The 16,603-nt window shown below is 37.4% G+C and overlaps 3 protein-coding genes across 3 annotated transcripts; all 3 read right to left on the bottom strand.

Annotated features, from left to right (window-relative positions):
• Positions 1-1,409: 1,409 nt before the first annotated feature.
• LOC122482753 (olfactory receptor 5D18) lies at positions 1,410-2,351 on the bottom strand. Its single transcript, XM_043579050.1, has one exon. It carries the CDS (start codon positions 2,349-2,351, stop codon positions 1,410-1,412), a length of 942 nt encoding a protein of 313 aa, XP_043434985.1.
• A 4,513-nt stretch (positions 2,352-6,864) lies between these two features.
• On the bottom strand, positions 6,865-7,880 carry LOC122484328 (olfactory receptor 5L1-like). The gene has a single exon (XM_043582290.1). The coding sequence runs from the start codon at positions 7,813-7,815 to the stop codon at positions 6,865-6,867; it is 951 nt and encodes a 316-aa protein (XP_043438225.1). The 5' UTR covers positions 7,816-7,880.
• Positions 7,881-15,667: 7,787 nt separating this feature from the next.
• LOC122482751 (olfactory receptor 5L1-like) lies at positions 15,668-16,603 on the bottom strand. The gene has a single exon (XM_043579049.1). It carries the CDS (start codon positions 16,601-16,603, stop codon positions 15,668-15,670), a length of 936 nt encoding a protein of 311 aa, XP_043434984.1.

Raw genomic sequence — 16,603 nt, 5'->3', positions numbered from 1 at the left:
ATTTGCCAGATTAAGTAGGCCTTGATGCTAATTAGTATTTTTATTTTTATTGTATTTTGACTAAAGTATATAAACAATTAGTTTTGAGAACTTTTTTTTAAGGTAGAAGTTTAGTTGAGAAGGATTCAAAGATTATGCTCATGTTTAGGAAAATAATTAATAAAGTTTTGATAATGTTTTTGACATCTTCATAGGCAGAATTATAGTATGAAACGTAGGATGGGCAGGAACTCATTATGCTTATTTTTTGCATATAAGATATTCTGAAATCCAGGGGCTCCTGGGTGGATCGTCAGTTGAGCATCCAACTCTTGATTTTGACTAAGGTCATGATTCCAAGATTGTGGGACTTGGCCCTACATCAGGCTCTGTGCTAAGCATAGAACCTGCTTAAGAATCTCTCTCTCTCTTGCTCTCTTTCTCCCTCTGCCCTTCACTCTCTCTTTCCTCTAAAAAAATAAATAAAGAGAGTTTGTGAAATCCAATCTAACATCTTTAAGCCTTTGGTGGAGCCTATGATAGCTTATCAAACTGCCACAATGGAGCTCCTTTGAAAACACATTCAGGATATAGACCGTGTCTTATCAACCTTCCACTCATGCCCAGTAACCTATACACACAATGCAACACATGCGCACACACACACACACACACACACACACACTGCAACACACACACACACATGTTATATAGTAATCATTCAATAAAATGTTTGTTTGATGTGACTCAGTATTGCATTCTGACCTCCCTGATTTTGCAATGCTTTGCTCTTCTGAATAAAACTCATATGTTGTGTCCTAAAACTCTGTTCATCTTGTTATCCAAAGCCAAGTTCAAATAACACCTAGTTTTTGGAGGGGTTATTCAGAGTCCCCAAGGGACTTGAACTTTTCTTTCATTTAAACACTTGGTGGTACTTTTCATTCCCACTTTCTACAAAGGCCACTTTCTTCACTGCCCTACTGTTAACACTGGGTTTTACGTTGCGTAGAAAGGAATGCTATGTCCCATTTTAACTGCTACTTTTACTTTTAGGAGATAAATCCATATGTTTATTGAGAGCCTAGTCTATTCCAGGTATGTTACAAGAAAGGGAAATGAAATTAATGTTTATTGATATTATACAAAGTATCCACATAATATTTATATTACCTTTTAGACTTTACAATCAGATTAGGAGCTAATTTATGTTACCTCATTTTTGTGGATTAAAAACCAAAGATGAGGGGGATTGCTGACTTTTTTTTCCAGTAAGCAAGAGAGAGCATCAAGGTCAGTCTCTTTGAATAAAAATCTGCATTCTTTTCATTGTACACTGACTCTTCATTATTTTTAAATGTATCTTTATAATCAATGTTTATGGGTACACGATTTATATTTCAGGGCCAAACTCTAGTCAAATATCATGCTTAAGAAAAAAAGACTTTAGTATCCATTATCTTGCCGACTGTATCCTTGACGTCCTTATTTCTCAGACTGTAGATCAAGGGATTCAGCATAGGGATCACCACTGTGTAAAACACAGACGCCACTTTGACTGTATGCCTGGAGTTTTTGGAGTTAGGAACACAGTAGAGGAAGAGGATGGTTCCGTGGAAGATAGTGATGGCTGTCAGGTGGGAGGCACAGGTGGAGAAGGCTTTGCGACGACCACTGGCTGAACGCATCTTGAGGATGGTGACAATGATAAACACATAAGACATGAGAATGATGAGCAGTGTACTGACCTCATTAAAGGTGGCAAAAATGAAAAGCAGCAACTGATTGATATAAATATCAGAGCAAGACAGGGACAGCAATGCAGAGAACTCACAGAAGAAGTGATTGATTGTGTTGAAACCCTGGAAAGATAATCTGACAGCAGAACATGTGAGTATCAGGGAACATGCTACTCCCCATGCGTATGATCCGACCACCAGCATGTCACAGACTTTCTGGGACATAGCCGCTGTGTAGAGCAGAGGGTTGCAGATGGCCACAAAGCGGTCATAGGCCATCACAGCTAATAAAAAGGATTCAGCTACCACAAAGGTACAAAAGAAAAAGAATTGGACTACACATCCTGAAAGTGAAATGGTCCTGTCTTCTACAACTAGGTTTGCCAGGGTCTTGGGAACAATGATGGAGGAATAGCAGAAATCCACAAATGAGAGGTGGCTGAGGAAAAAGTACATGGGGGTGTGCAGTTTGGAGTTAATCTTGATTATAACTATCATCCCAATATTTCCTACAACAGTGACACTGTAGATGGCCAAAAAAATCAAGAAGAGAGGGACTTTCAGCTCTGGGTAATCTGAGAAGCCCAAGAGAGTGAACACAGCCCCAGTTTTATTTCTCTCTGACAGTAACATGATGGTTTCTGCCTGTCAGAATCTGAACTGGTCCTGAAAATAAAAATATTAAAGAGAGTGAACATCTAAGAAGCTTGCCTACCTGCCCCTTACACCACTGAAGATGAAGCAAAATGTCTTTTAATAATTTCTTTATGTGTTTGTTAGCAAGATATGCTAACTAATATTTGAAAATATGCAAAAACAGTTTTTAAATGCTCTTTAAGTTAAAAAACAATATAATTATTGAATTAAAAAATTTTAAGTCTTTGGGGTGCCTGGCTGACTAGAGCATGCGACTCTTGATCTCGGTGTTTTAAGTTCAAGACCCACATTGGGTGTAGAGATTATGTAAATAAATAAATAAACAAACAAACAAACAAACAAATAAAAAAATAAGTTGATAGATAAAACCTTTAAAGATTGTTTAAGTTCTCAACTGTAAATTTTAATATTTATAAGTAGTATATGAGATAAAGGGATTTATGGTTTTTAAATCAAACTTCCCATAAAGTTTTCAGTTTCCCTTGAACATTAGAAGTTCATAAAAGATACACCTAGGATAATATAATGACTGATTATGCCAACCTTATAATCAGTACAAAAATGAGGAATTTCCAAACAAATTAATGTCTACAACATATGTTTACACTATGACATTAAGAAAAAACACCCATAACACTTTACGTTACATTTCACAAAGTACTTTAATCTTTTTCTTTCTGACTCAGTAAATCTGATATCAAATAAACCTTAACTTGTTTTTCAGGATATTCTTCTCAACAAATGGGCTCTTAATTGTCAATCTTTCCTCATCGCTTGATAAATAATTATAATAGGTGATAAAGATAATCATGCCCACTTCCTTATTCTAGGGGTGATAAAAGAAACCTTGACTTTCCCAACGATATGCAAGTAGGGACTAATCTATGTATCTGTGACTAGTGCCCTGATTGGAGCTCCAGCCATGTGTCCATTCCTACACACCAGACTCTGACCCATGTTCTAGGTCTAGATACCAGGAAACTGTTAATCATCTCTCTGTTAAGGCTATCTCTGGTCCCACAACCCAAGAAATAGTTTCAGATGGCTTATCAATAAAGATATCAGATCATATTCAAGACTGAGAGCTTAATGGACCTCTCTGTCCCTATAGTCAGTCATACATCTGAGTAGTAAAGACAACCTCAAAAGACATCCATCATGAAGCTAGACGTTCTCATTATCACACTTCTTGCTTAATATAATATTTAACTGACTAAGGCTTTTCAGGTTTCATTTTAAATGAACGTGATATTCAACATGATGATTCTTGCATCCCAAATACTATTATTACATGGTTGGTAAAATCTTTCTCTACCATTGAGTCCAAGAAATATAACAGCTGGAATCTTCTTACCTTTGTTTTCCCTATTTTGTTCTAATTTTTCTCTAATTTTTTTCTGCTTTATCATCTTAATTAAAGCTGGCCCCTTTTAATTTTTTTCACTAGAGAGTCTATTCAATCTCTGCTAGTTTCATTTTACTTAAATCTTCTCTATCCTACCTTGACTATATCTTCTGTAACTTACAGAAACAGAACAATGCACATTCCTGAAGTTCTCAGACCTCTTCTATCCTCCCACCCAGGGTAGCCCTTGTTCATCTGAGCCAGGCCCTCTAAGACAAAACCGTGTAGCATAAATGTACTTTCTCTTCCTTGCTGGTTCAGATATGTTACTTTTGTAGTGACTAAATAATTCTCAAGAACTGTCTAGAACTAAGGGTAAGTTTCCCTACCGTGCTGCTTCCCAGATACCCTACATTGAAATTAATATCAATCGGTCTCTAGAATCTGAAAACAAACCTGCTGATGGCAAAAGTAAGGCCACTCTTGGTTGGGACTGATGATATATTTTTATATCTATAGTGCAACCTTTGGGACATGAGCCCTAGAGATTATGCCTTGCCCCATTCTCTTGAGGTCATGAAATAAACAATTAAAATTAATCATTTTTCTCTGATGTAATGCTTGAAACTGAAAAGAACAGCTTTAAATCCAAATGACAGCCCTGCCTTAGTTTAAAGCTAAAGTTCTCTTTTCTGCTTATTATGGATCTTTGATAAGAAATACAATTGCTGAGAAGTCTGTTTTGCTTGCTGTTTGCTACGAGCATTGTGAGGCCTTTCCTGAATGTAACCCGCTGTGTAGTAGAATGGGTTGTAAACCTTCCTAAATGTAGTCTGATATGTGATGGAATGAGTGATTGTACATAAACTAACCGGCATTTCTCGCTTCTGTAAACCTGCTTGCTTAGCACATTCCTCACCTACCCTACCCCCTTCCCCCTTCCCCCTTTTTCCTCCCGCCACAAGTAATGGACAAAGCCTTCCCGCCAAAGGACAGACAAAGGACGCCCAATCAGAGAACAACAAATGTCCTTACTTTAAAATCAACTAATCAGGCCCCTCATAATTTGAAACCTCTCCTGTGCTATTTGTCTCTGTCTATAAAAACGCTGTACCAACCCTGATCGTGGCCTCTTGCGTCACCGGCGACGAGTGCGCGGGGGACCAGGTTCGAACCTGCAATAAACGACCCTTGCCGCTTGGCTTTGACTTACGACTCTGGTGGACTTTTGTGGGAGGTTTCGGAACTTCGGGCATTACAAAACCCTGGAGCAGCATTAGGAGAATTTTATACAAAAAATTACATAAATATATTTTTGTTTATTAATTTAGTCTAGAAGAAAAGGAGAGAGAGAGTGTAGAAGGGGCAGAGAGACAGGGAGAGAGAGAGAATACCAAGCAGGCTCCACACTGTCAGCATAGAGCCCAATGTGGGATTTGAACTCATGAACCATGAGATCATGACCTGAGCCAAAACCAAGAGTCAGACACCTAGCCGACTGAGCCATCCAGGTGCCCCCAAAATGTTATATTTTAAAATCACTTCTCCAACCCCTGATTAGTCCCATATATACCTACAACCATTATAAAAGTTATGGAATTATAAAAACCATCCTTATCAAATACTGAGTGGCTACCATATAGCAGGCATAAGTGTCTTCCTCCCTGCCATCCACTCTGACCCTGTTGGAGAAGGGTGAAGATCCCTCCTTAAGTCATCATGATTCACTGAGTTAAAGCATAAACATTTAAAAAGTTAAATATCAAGTTGGGAAAATAGTCCCTTTGAAACCTTGTCCTATTCTATTACTCTTAACCACCTCTGCTTCTTCTATCTAGTCTGACCTCTTTGATTTTGTGTATTGCTTTATGTTTTCCAAAAAATATTACTGACTCTTTCTTTATGGTCTTTTCTCCTCATGTTTCCTGCATACTGAAATGCTTTCCCTTAAGTTTTTGTTCAAATGCAGCTTTCCAGTGAAATCTTCTATGAACATACTGTTTTACTTTAGGAGTTACTCTACTACCCAATTGAGTGATTAAAATACTTCACATGGCTCAAATGTATTTTTAATAATAATTAATTTCTTTAATTGTATATTGCCTGCTAAAATAAAAGTTCCAGGAAAGCAAAGATCATTCATTGCTTTGTTCACTAATATATCCCAAGCTCCTAGATGAATGAGTAGCATAAAGTCGGTGCACCATGATTCTTCATTGAACAATAAATATGGCCTTCCAAAGGAACTGGGAATAGAGCCAAACTACCAGAACTATGAGAAATTTCAGTGCAGAGAGGAGATAGTTCACAAAGAATGATAAGGATGTTTTAAAAGTGGTTCTTGAAACTGCAGTCACATTAAAACAAAATACAAACAAACCAAAAAAAAATGTCTACTCCTCTGAACTTCCTTTTTAAAAATTTTTTTTTTCCTTAACGTTTATTTATTATTGAGAGACAGAGGGAGACAGAGCATGAGCATGGGACGGGCAGAGAGAGGAGGAAACACAGAATCTGAAGCAGACTCCAGGCTCTGAGCTATCAACACAGAGCCTGACGTGGGGCTCAAACTCACAAACTGTGAGATCATGACCTGAGCTGAAGTCGGACACTCAACCAAGCAAGCCACCCAGGCACCCCTGAACTTCCTGTCGTTATCAGGTTTATTATAACAGAAATCTTGACCTTTTATTTTCTCTTCTTTTCTTTTCTTTTGTTTTCTTTTCTTTTTCTTTTTCTTTTTTTCTTTTTCTTTTTTTTTTTTTTTGACATTTTCAAGATCAGGAGCAGCATGGTGAAATTACCAGCAAATGGAAAATACCTCAAGTATTCTCCTTTAGAAAAATTTACATGTAGTTATTCTAAAGTTTTATCATGTTGAACCATTTGGAAAATATTTTTTGCATAACAATTAATTGCAAAGCTACACTACTGATATAAGAATAACACAGATACGGTCCCATAAAAGGTGTATTTAAATTATCCATAAAAGATATTATATGGCTTAATTAGATAACCAAGTGGAAAACAAAACAGCATGCAGAGTCCTCAAGTTTTATTTCCTTACTTTACTTTTCCATTCACACCCACCCAAATCCAGCCCGTCATTAAAGTCTCTGATGAGAGACTAGACTCTGAGTCTAGTTAAGAAAATAGTTTTTCAAAAGGTAATCTAGATCCCAACACTTTCTTGAGTGCTTCCTTCACATCCTTGTTCCGCAGGCTATAGATGAGGGGGTTGAGCATGGGAATCACTACAGTGTAGAACACCGTGGCCACCTTGTCAGTATCCATACTGTTGCCAGAACTGGGCCGGCAGTAAGTGAAAAGGATTGTTCCGTGGAAGACAAGGATGGCTGTGAGGTGGGAGGCACAGGTGGAAAAGGCTTTGCGCCTTCCCTCGGCAGAGTGCATCCTCAGGATGGTGATGAGAATTAGCAAGTAGGAGGTGAGGATGATCACTAGGGTGGTGATCTCATTGAAGGTGGCCACGATGTACAGCAGCAGTTCATTCATAGTGACATCAGAGCAAGCAAGGGACAAGAGAGGGGGCAGATCGCAGAAGAAGTGGTCAATCACGTTTGATCTGTAGGATGGGATCTCCAGAGCCAAACACAAGTGGATCAGAGAACACACCATCCCACACAGGTAGCAACAAGACACCAGCTCCAAACATAGATTCCGGGACATGGTGACCATGTACAACAGTGGGTTGCAGATGGCCACGAAGCGGTCATAGGCCATCACAGCCAAAAGGAAGACCTCAGTGATTGCATAGGCACAAAAGAAATAGAATTGCACCATGCATCCCAGGAAGGAGATGGCTTTGCCCTTGTTTAAGATACTGGAGAGCACATTTGGCACGATGACAGTGGAGTAGCAAAAGTCCACAAAGGACAAGTGGCTGAGGAAAAAGTACATGGGAGTGTGAAGGTGACAGCTGACCTGAATCACTGCCATCATGCCCAGGTTGCCCAGCACCGTGACTCCATAGCTGAGAAGGAACACAGAGAAGAGGGCAACTCTCAACTCAGGGGCTTCTGTGAATCCGAGGAGAATGAACTCGGTCACACTGGAGCAGTTTCCCGTGCCCATTCCTGCCAGGTGTTGGACTTAGGAAAACAAATGATAAATATTGTCTTTCTTCTAAAAAGGGAGGAAAAAACAGGCTAACATTAATTTCAGAAAAATATAACGTTGGTATCAAACAATGTATCTATAAGATATAACAGAAACACAGTGGTCAAGTAATTCAAAAGTTTAAAAGTCTCAGTGGATCCCACTGACCAAAGTTGACTTAGGCATCAGCAGAAACCTTGAATGATTCCAACCTTTATCTATCAGTTTATCTATGATTAAGTTCAGTTTCTGGGTGGAATTTAAGATAGATTCAATGATATATTTCAAAGCCATACAGACCCTAGCATGTCTTCTCTGAAGAAACTTAATAAGCTCTGTCCAGGAGAGTAACACCTACTCTGATTCTCCAAACACTCTTTTGTTTTTTATTTTTACGTGACTCTATCAGGAACATAAATTTGAGACAAAGTTTTTTCATATTCTATTATGGAAAAGTGTGATAGAATTTTTGATGTTTGTGGCTCACAAAAACTCGTTAAAATCTGAATTATGAAACAAGAGATTTAAAATATACATTGAAAGTGAGAATTGTGCCTATCAAATCAACTATGTGGTTAATTGATTTACTAGCTTAATCAATTATAATAATAACTATCTATGCTAATAAAGATTCAGAGAGATAGATCTCTTGAATACCTTTTTCTGGAAAGTAATGAAGGGACATATATCCAAATCTTGACCCTGACAACAATAAAAGCTATCTAATATTTTTTGTTAGATTTTATCCCTCATAAGCTATTAAAAGATATTTAGTTACATTGATAAAGTTGTGAAAAATCATGTCCAAAACTGTATTGCATTACTGTTTATAATATTTACCATAAAAATATTTTCAGAAGTGGAGCAAGTGTTAAACTTTGGGGTGTCATATCTAGGACAGAAAATTATCATGCTATGTAAAATCCCATTTATGAGGTGTTTTTTTTTAAATAAAAAGGATACTGAATAGTACACTCAGCATATACATATAGACGCAAATGAAGATGCACCTATAGAGATATGAATACACATGATAGAGATTGTTTAAGTAGTTGGTTGCAAAAATGATTACATTGTATGCTCTATATAAGGGAGATCTACCACTGAGGCCCTTCCTAAAGGAAAATGCAAATAAAAATTGAGGGATTCTATTCTCTGCTCCCACTTCTAGACAGCACGAGGACTAGAATCATGACTTCTCCACTTATGCATAATGAAAATTGAGTGAAGAGGTTCTGGAATGGAAGCATATCTTGGTATCTTCTCAGTCTCTTGAGCGAACCTTAAAGACATGGAAACATATCACTTCCCTTAAGTCACGGTTTTTCATTACCTGGCCAAGAACAAAAACAAAACAAAGCAAAATACCTGACCTACTTGCCTACTTCTCAAAGAGGATATTCAACCTGGCAAATGTTTTGCTTCATAATCTCCTAGGCTGATAATAAGAAACCATTTCATAACAAACCCAAACAAATCCAAAAGAATTCATCTCTTTTTCTAAACACAGAGAGTTCATAAGTCCTGACTCTCGATAACCATCTGGCAGGAACAGAAATGCAAACCTCACGCTCTCAATGGTCATACATGTTAGATGCTGTGATAGAGATCGGTCTGAAAAATGGGTGGTAAGAGATGAGAGAGAGAGAGAGAGAGAGAGAGAGATACCATTTGTTCATTTAGCATTCTTTTACACACATCCATGTTTTATGTTACAGAGAAAACGGTTCCAAATTCACCATTAATTGTTTCTGAATACCAAAATACAAAAGCACTCTAAACAGTAACTGCACAGAAATATGGGTCCTGTTAAAACATTCTCTAATTAGAAGAGAGTTGAGTTCAATATATCTTTAAAATAATTGTTTACAGACAAAATATATTCATTTCTATTTTCAAGTAACCAAAACCTAGTTCTTGCTAACAAACCTGAGTGACCTACATTTTGTCCCTGGTGCTGAAGATATAAGATGTATATAGCAGGCAGACACTTACTTGTACTGTAATTTAAGCTCCTGGGGAATGGGCCCATTAAGCTCCAAAACAATTACTAATCTCTATGGTATAACAAAATGTATAAAAATTAAACCAAGGTGATGTATGATATAACACAACTAATAGCTCATCTCTATGGAATATCATCAGGAAATTTATTTTTTAAATTATCCCAAATTGGGAAACAATGGTTTAAAACCACATATGCCTCCTCCCAGAATTTGTGGTGCTACATGATAGAGGTCACATTAAGTGTCGTATGTGTGAGACACAGCTCATATTGCCATAATGACATGCCATGCATATCTCTTAGAAGTTCTTCCTTTCTTATAACATTACAACATCCCCTAGATTCCTGTAGGGCACAGGAACTACAGCTGCATCAGAATTCCTTTATTTTTTTAAATTTTTTTTTAATTTTTTTTCAACGTTTTTTATTTATTTTTGGGACAGAGAGAGACAGAGCATGAACGGGGGAGGGGCAGAGAGAGAGGGAGACACAGAATCGGAAACAGGCTCCAGGCTCCGAGCCATCAGCCCAGAGCTTGACGGGGGGCTCGAGCTCACGGACCGCGAGATAGTGACCTGGCTGAAGTTGGACGCTTAACCGACTGCACCACCCAGGCGCCCCCAGAATTCCTTTAAATAACAAAAAAAATAATGACTCCAGTGGTCAGAAAACCATATAATAACTCACAATTGTTATGTGTTGGAACCCATTCTAACTATTATACAAATATTCACTTACTTTAGCTTCCTAGTAACCAGCCAGGAGAGCAATTCCAGTTTTTATGCTTATCTTACAGGCGGTTGAAACTTGGACACATTCAAAATAAATGATCAATAAAAGAAATTGAGGCCCATCTGGTTTTCCACCCATATGAATGTATGGAAAAAAATAAATAAATCCAGAGAGATTTCTGAGACTGCATTTTTTTTCTAATGCATGTGCAAAGTGGATGTCATCAAATGGGACCCCTCAGATATCTTTCCCAGATGTGTTCTTCTGACTTTAAAAGATCAATCTAAGCCACAGTTTTCCATTTGTCTCTGTGTATCACTAGCTGTGCACATAAATTTGTAAAGGTATATGTGGTAAAATGTAATTTCAAGGAAATAAATTGGTATTCTTACAACTACCATATAATATGATTATATTTTACAAAATTGATGTGCCCAAGATGGCACCCAAGGCTGAGGAGACATTCCATCCAGTTCCCCATCTCCATCATTCTATGTAAGTGATATATTACATTGTTTTTCATATGTTAAACCAACTTCGCATTTCTGAGATAAATCTCCCTTGGTGTGGTTCATAAGCCTTTGATATGTTTTAGTGCATCTATTTTATATTATTATTGGATACAAGGATTTGTTGAGAATTCTTGGGTTTGTATCCATGAGGGATTTTGGTTTCTGTTTTCCTCTGTGTGTTGTCTTTGTTTGGCTTTGGTATCAGGGTAATACTGATATAACTGAATGAATTGGAAAAAGGATCACGGTCTCTGTCTCCTAAATAAAGTAACTCACAATTGGTACCATTGCTTATGTAGTTATTTGGTAAAAGTAACTGGTGAAGCCATCTGTGTAACAACCAGTGTTATTGCCTACATAGATATTTAGTAACAGTAATTGTCTGGATATTGATGGAGGGAGTGTGAGAATATTTTCATTACAGATTGAATTTATTGTCACATGTCTATTCAGATTTTCTACTTCTTTGTCAGCTTGGGAAAATTTATCTTTTTCAAATCTGTCTGTATCGTCTAAGTTGACTAAATTGTTGGCATACAATTTTTGCAAGATTACTATCCTTACTAATTGTACTAATTTGTTTCTGGTTTCCTTTTCTCCTAGTAATTCTAGCTAAAATTTTGTCAATGGTAGTAATCTTTTCACAGTGCAAACTCAATGATCTCTACTTTTTATTTTCCTACCTTATTGACTGATAATCTGGTCTTTATTATAACCTCTCTTGTTCTTTTTTCTTTTTCTTTTCTTTTCTTTTTTTTTTTTTTGATTCTTAATGTGGAAGCTAAGATTCTAATTTTGAGAGTTTTCTTCATTTCTAATACAGTTATTTAAAGACATATATTTCCCTCTAAACACTTAGAAGCATCTATTAAATTTCATAGGTTAGTTTTCATTTTCATCATCGACTCCAGTCAAGAACAATATAACATTTCTGCTACTTTTCTGCAAGCATTCCAGGTAAGTTCAAATCAAGTGACAATGTGTAAAAGAAGGCAGTTTCATATACGTGAATATATGCAAATATATAAGATAGTTTGGGTCATAATTATATAGTTCTATTTCTGAAATAAGTTGACTTTAATTAATTACTGTAAGTTTAAGATCACAGAACCATTCCAAATTATTTCATGAACCAATATAAGGTTATTATCCAGTGTTTATGTTACCTTCAACAAACACAGCTATTATTTTTTCTCATAATAATTTTCTGGACTAATTTGGGATTTACCAATGACAAAGAGTACCAAACAAAGGATACGTAAGTAGTTCAAGCAAAATTAATGACAGAAGAAAGATAAATATGATGTCATAAGATTTTTGAAAATTAGACACCTTTATCTATGAGGCCATCTTATAATAAATGTTACTACTACCAGAGAAAAGCTAATCTTTCCTAATAGACACAATAACCTAGGTTTGATTAATTACTTGTTAGGATTATAATTTACAAATGACAATTTAAAACAACATTTAAGGAAAATAAATGTTTAGGGAGCCTAAAACATAGAACGTGAATATATTTGGTTTGTTTTTGTTCTCACTATTCTAGGAAACACGCTAGTATTTCTAAACTTCTTGTAATATTTGCACCATCCACACAGGAGTTCTTTTTGAAGGAATTGAGAATAATAAGTGTATCTTATGCAAATTCTCATTCCTTCCAGCACCTAACAAGATACCTTGAATGCATATGACATAAAACAGTAGCTCACAATATTGCTGAATCATTGGCTTTATTATTCATGGTCACCTCTCGAATGTTGTTCCTGTTCTTTACTCCTGAATACACCTTGTGTCTTTCTCTTCTGTGTCTTTTCAAAACCTGCCCATCCTTCAAGGTCAAGCAAAGGATGCACGCAATTATGAAATAATCTCTTTGATATCCACATATGATTTTGAAGTGTCTCCTGACCAAACATTATGATATTTACTAATACTACTGGCTTGTGAGGTTTTTGAAAAGAAGGCTATGTATTTCTTTCCTGTCATCTATTTCATTGAATTTAAACTACAAAAGTGGCTGTGTATTTAACACCTGCAACCTATCGCTTAGCAGTGAAGAGAAGAGAATACAACTAGCATGTATTGCACATATACAAATGCCAGATATGTTGTCTACGTTTTATTTTTTTTTCACATTCCACTCCATGAGTTACATCACATTATATCATTTTTGTAGATAAAGACTGGTTCAGATAAACCAACCGGCTGATTTTATATTATCAGAGGCAGGTATGATTTCTCAGACCTAAAATTCATATTCTTCCCATTGTAAGTATTCTGTCTTTTGGAAAATCTAAGTGATGTTTAAAAATGAGCTTGATTGACAGCTCCTTCAAAAATCACAGAAAGATGTTCTATAATAACAGGTAAGTGTTTACCATTCACTATGAAAAAAAAAAGTGTCTGTGTCTTTGATATCCTTATATCTCAGTCTATAGATCAGGGCTTCAACACAAGGATCACCACCGTATATAACAGGTAACACTTTGTGTGCCTGGAGGTTTAGGAGGTAGGGCAGAGACTAGGAGAAGAGAATGGTGCTGTAGAAAACGGTGATCGGTCAAGTGTGAAGCTGACAGTTGAAGAGGATTTCTTGATGCTCACCTGATGAATGTGTCTGGAGAGGTGGCAATGAAAACCCCATAAGACGGGAGGAAGAAGAGCTCTGTGCTCACCTCATTGTGAGAAGCAGCGAGAAGCAACTGGCTGACGTAAGACTCAGGATAAGAAAGAGACATTAGTGAGGAGAACTCACAGTAGTGACTGATTGTGATGAACCACTAAAAGATACCTCGAAAGCAGAACATGTGAGTTTCAGGAAACATGCTACTCCCCATGCATATGATACAACCTGTAGTAGGGCACGGGGTTTCTGGGGCACAGCACCTGTGTAATGCAAAGTGTTGCAAATGGCCACGAAGCTGTCACACACTGTCATAGCAGAATTAATTCAGGAACCACAGGGATGTAAAATAAAGTCCAGTATGCACCCTGAAAATGATTTTTGTCAGGTTTTTATTTAAATTCCATTTAGTTAACATACAGTGTAATATCAATTCCAGATGTAGAATTCAGTGATTTATCACTTACATCCAACACCCAGTGCTCACCACAAGTGCCCTCCTTAGTACCCATCACACGTTTAATCCATCCCCCCACCCACCTCCCATCTGGCAACATTCAGTTTCTTCCCTATAGTTAAGAGACTATTCTATGGTTTAGCCTCTTTTTTCCCCACTATGTTCATCTGCTTTGTTTCTTAAATTCCACATATGAGAGAAAATAATATGGTATTTGCCTTTGACTGACTTATTTCACTCAGCATAATGCTCTCTAATTCCATCCAGGTTGTTGCAAATGGCAAGATTTCACTCTTTTTGGTGGCTCAGTAATATTCCTCTCTCTCTCTCTCTCTAGATATAGATGATATAGATATAGATATAAATATAGATATAGATATAGATATAGATGATATACATATAGATATAGATGATATAGATATAGATATAGAGATAGAGATAGATATAGATATAGATATAGATATAGATATAGATATAGATACAGATATAGATATAGATATAGATATATCACATCTTCTTTGTCCATTCATCAGTTTATTGACATTTAGCCTCTCCATATTTTGGCTTGAAAATGAAATATTTATGTTTTCTACAAATAGCTTAGAATCCAATTTTAAGTGACAGCGTTTGATCCAAATGGAGAGTTATAATGGAGACAAAAATTGAGGAAACAAACAACAAAAATGTGACAAGTGACTTAAGTCAGAAATGCAGCTACTTGTAGTAAGGGTTATTCAATGATGGCAAATCTGTGTGTGTGTGTGTGTGTGTGCACGCACATGTGACCAAAAGTATATATGTAATATTAGGACAATATAAGGGAAGGAAGAGAGAGAAACAGAAAACTATTTATGTGCCAGGGATTATTCTAGGCTCTTTGCACATGACATGCAATTTAATTTTACTAACATCCTTGTGAAATAATTAAGATTAACTCCACTTTTTCAGATGAGATACCATCTGAAGTTCCAAAAACACTGTACACTGAGACAAATAATAAGGAAAACAAAAAATAAGCAATAAATGTATCAAAAAGAATAAAAAGATAAAAATGACATGTGTGCATGTGGAAATCTCACTCTATGTATCAACTGTTGGACAAAGATGTGTTCTTCATTGTAAAATGGCAGGAATTCAATTTTGAAAAGGCATGAATTTTCCATCATAGATACTGAAAGAGAGCATGATTCTCAAGAGTTCTTCATTAAGCTTATGAAGGTTATAAAGCAAACCAAACATGTCTTAGGAATCCATTACTCCTATCCATTTCAAAGATTATAGATTGAAGAAAAGAAAAGAAGTAGGCTTAAAATTTGAAATATACTCAGCCCTAACTCTGAGGCAAATGGAAGATTCATAAAGGTAAGTGAATCAAAAAGAATCGCTCTTAACTACCTACCCCCTGGCTCTACCCTCCACTCAAACACTACAACCACCCATTCACCGCTCAACCAGCCTGCCCTTTGGGAACTTGAGTCTCGCAAAGAAAATATTTTCTAGGAAAATATTTTGGAGCTCACCATTTTTCTGAGCGCTTCCTTCACATCCTTGTTCCGCAGGCTATAGATGAGGGGGTTGAGCATGGGAATCACTACAGTGTAGAACACCGTGGCCACCTTGTCAGTATCCACGCTGTTGCCAGAACTGGGCCGGCAGTAAGTGAAAAGGATTGTTCCGTGGAAGACAAGGATGGCCGTGAGGTGGGAGGCACAGGTGGAAAAGGCTTTGCGCCTTCCCTCGGCAGAGTGCATCCTCAGGATGGTGATGAGAATTAGCAAGTAGGAGGTGAGGATGATCACGATGGTGGTGATCTCATTGAAGGTGGCCACGATGTACAGCAGCAGTTCATTCATAGTGACATCAGAGCAAGCAAGGGACAAGAGAGGGGGCAGATCGCAGAAGAAGTGGTCAATCACGTTTGATCTGTAGGATGGGATCTCCAGAGCCAAACACAAGTGGATCAGAGAACACACCATCCCACACAGGTAGCAACAAGACACCAGCTCCAAACATAGATTCCGGGACATGGTGACCGTGTACAACAGTGGGTTGCAGATGGCCACGAAGCGGTCATAGGCCATGACCGCCAACAGGAAGACCTCACTTACCACACATGTACAAAACAAGTAGAATTGCACGGTGCACCCCAGGAATGAAATGGCTTTGTCCTCGTTTAAGGTATTAGTTAGCATCTTTGGCACGATGACGGTGGAGTAGCAAAAGTCCACAAAGGACAAGTGGCTGAGGAAAAAGTACATGGGAGTGTGAAGGTGAGAGCTGACCTGAATCACTGCCATCATGCCCAGGTTGCCCAGCACTGTGACTCCATAGATGAGAAGGAACACAGAGAAGAGGGCGACTCTCAACTCGGGGGCTTCTGAGAATCCGAGGAGAATGAACTCGGTCACACTGGAGCAGTTTCCCTTGCCCAT

Source organism: Prionailurus bengalensis, chromosome D1 (assembly GCF_016509475.1).
Source record: "Prionailurus bengalensis isolate Pbe53 chromosome D1, Fcat_Pben_1.1_paternal_pri, whole genome shotgun sequence".
Classification (NCBI taxonomy): domain Eukaryota; kingdom Metazoa; phylum Chordata; class Mammalia; order Carnivora; family Felidae; genus Prionailurus; species Prionailurus bengalensis.
The sequence above is the reverse complement of the archived record's forward strand: the minus strand, read 5'-3'. Positions and strand labels throughout refer to the sequence as shown.